The sequence below is a fragment of the Coturnix japonica genome, chromosome 1, assembly GCF_001577835.2.
Source record: "Coturnix japonica isolate 7356 chromosome 1, Coturnix japonica 2.1, whole genome shotgun sequence".
Lineage (NCBI taxonomy): Eukaryota > Metazoa > Chordata > Aves > Galliformes > Phasianidae > Coturnix > Coturnix japonica.
The window spans coordinates 53,557,717-53,559,157 of record NC_029516.1 but is presented as its reverse complement, the minus strand read 5'-3'; the positions used below and the strand labels follow the sequence as shown (position 1 = coordinate 53,559,157).

At 40.5% G+C, this 1,441-nt stretch overlaps 1 protein-coding gene across 1 annotated transcript in view; it reads left to right on the top strand.

Annotated features, from left to right (window-relative positions):
* YARS2 (tyrosyl-tRNA synthetase 2) overlaps positions 1-1,441 on the top strand; it is a 3,696-nt gene that overhangs the window by 844 nt on the left and 1,411 nt on the right. The window contains exons 2-4 of the mRNA XM_015866379.2: positions 97-264; positions 631-786; positions 1,134-1,304. Of these exons, the coding sequence (XP_015721865.1) occupies positions 97-264; positions 631-786; positions 1,134-1,304 (495 nt within the window). The remainder of the gene's footprint in view (positions 1-96; positions 265-630; positions 787-1,133; positions 1,305-1,441) is intronic.

The following is a 1,441-nucleotide window of genomic DNA, read 5'->3' as shown; positions in this document are numbered from 1 at the left end:
TTCAAGTCCAATAATGAGGGATAGTATCTTACAGGACGCTCGAGTTTTCTTAAAGTTGTCCAAAATGTGATTTTTCATCTTCTTTAATCCTCGCAGGATGACAGGAACGGATGTATTTGGAATTACCGTGCCTCTTATTACCAGCACTACTGGAGATAAATTGGGAAAGACTGCTGGCAATGCAGTTTGGCTGAACAGAGATAAGACTTCTCCGTTTGAGCTGTATCAGTTTTTTGTTAGACAGCAGGATGACATAGTTGAGAAGTAAGTAATTTTTCTTCATCTGTCTTCTTGGCTTTGTTTGTGAAACCGCATCCTAATGGTTCTCTGTTACTGTTGCATGCAGGTATGTGCAAGGCAAGTAGATAGCATCGCTTCCAACAGTTCCCATGTAGACATAGGCCTTAATTATAACTGTATGCTAGTTAAACACATGTGACTGTGGCATAGGTACGTAGCTTTAATAGTGTAACTGCAGTACAAACATCTCTCATAACTTTGCTTAATTCTTATACAGAGGTTCTGCATCCACACATCATCTTAGTGCAGTTAATGAAGTTTGAATGACAAAGACAGGAAATCTGCAATGATGGTTTTATAGACAAAAGAATATTTTTTCCCTTCTCATAGATACCTGAAACTCTTCACCTTTCTTCCTCTTGAGGAGATTGATCACATCATGGAAATGCATGCCAGAGAGCCTGAAAAATGGGGCCCTCAGAAGCGACTTGCTGCAGAAGTAACGAAACTCGTTCATGGCAGAGAGGGGCTGGAATCTGCTAAGAGGTGAAGTTTGATTTGTTGAGCAGTTCTCTTCTGGATATATCCAATGGTAGTTTAGTTATGTATAGCTTTTCAGGGACTGTTTCAATGAAATTAGCTGAGGTTTAGCTATTAAGAGAAATAAATAGCAGTGCTCTAGATGTAAGAGATACATAAACTGTATTAAAATTGCAAGAGAGCCAGAAAAAAAAACAAACACAAAAACTCAAGAGTGGGAAGGGTAGCTCCTAAATACTTCTGTTACTGTGCAGAACATCAGAAGAAACTGGGGAGGGGAGTCTCTTCAGTTGAACTGTGCTTTGTCCAAAGGTGAGACTAGAACTGATTCTGAATGATTTTTGTTCTCACAGGTGCACCAAAGCCCTTTATCACAGCAGCGTGGAGGCACTGGAAGCTATGTCCGACCAGGAGCTACAGGAACTGTTTAGACAGGCTCCTTCTGCTGAATTGATACTTGAACCTGGAATGACTCTGCTTGACCTGTGTCGCAAAGCAAATGCCATTCCACAGGGACATAGTGGGTATGTTATCAGCCCCACTCTTCAGTAGTACCTCACTTAAAAGGGTGAAAGTAGTGTGCTCACTTTAACAAAAGGTCAGAATAACCAAAACAGATAGTAACGTGTTAGTTACCTACATAACATAGAATCAGAGAACG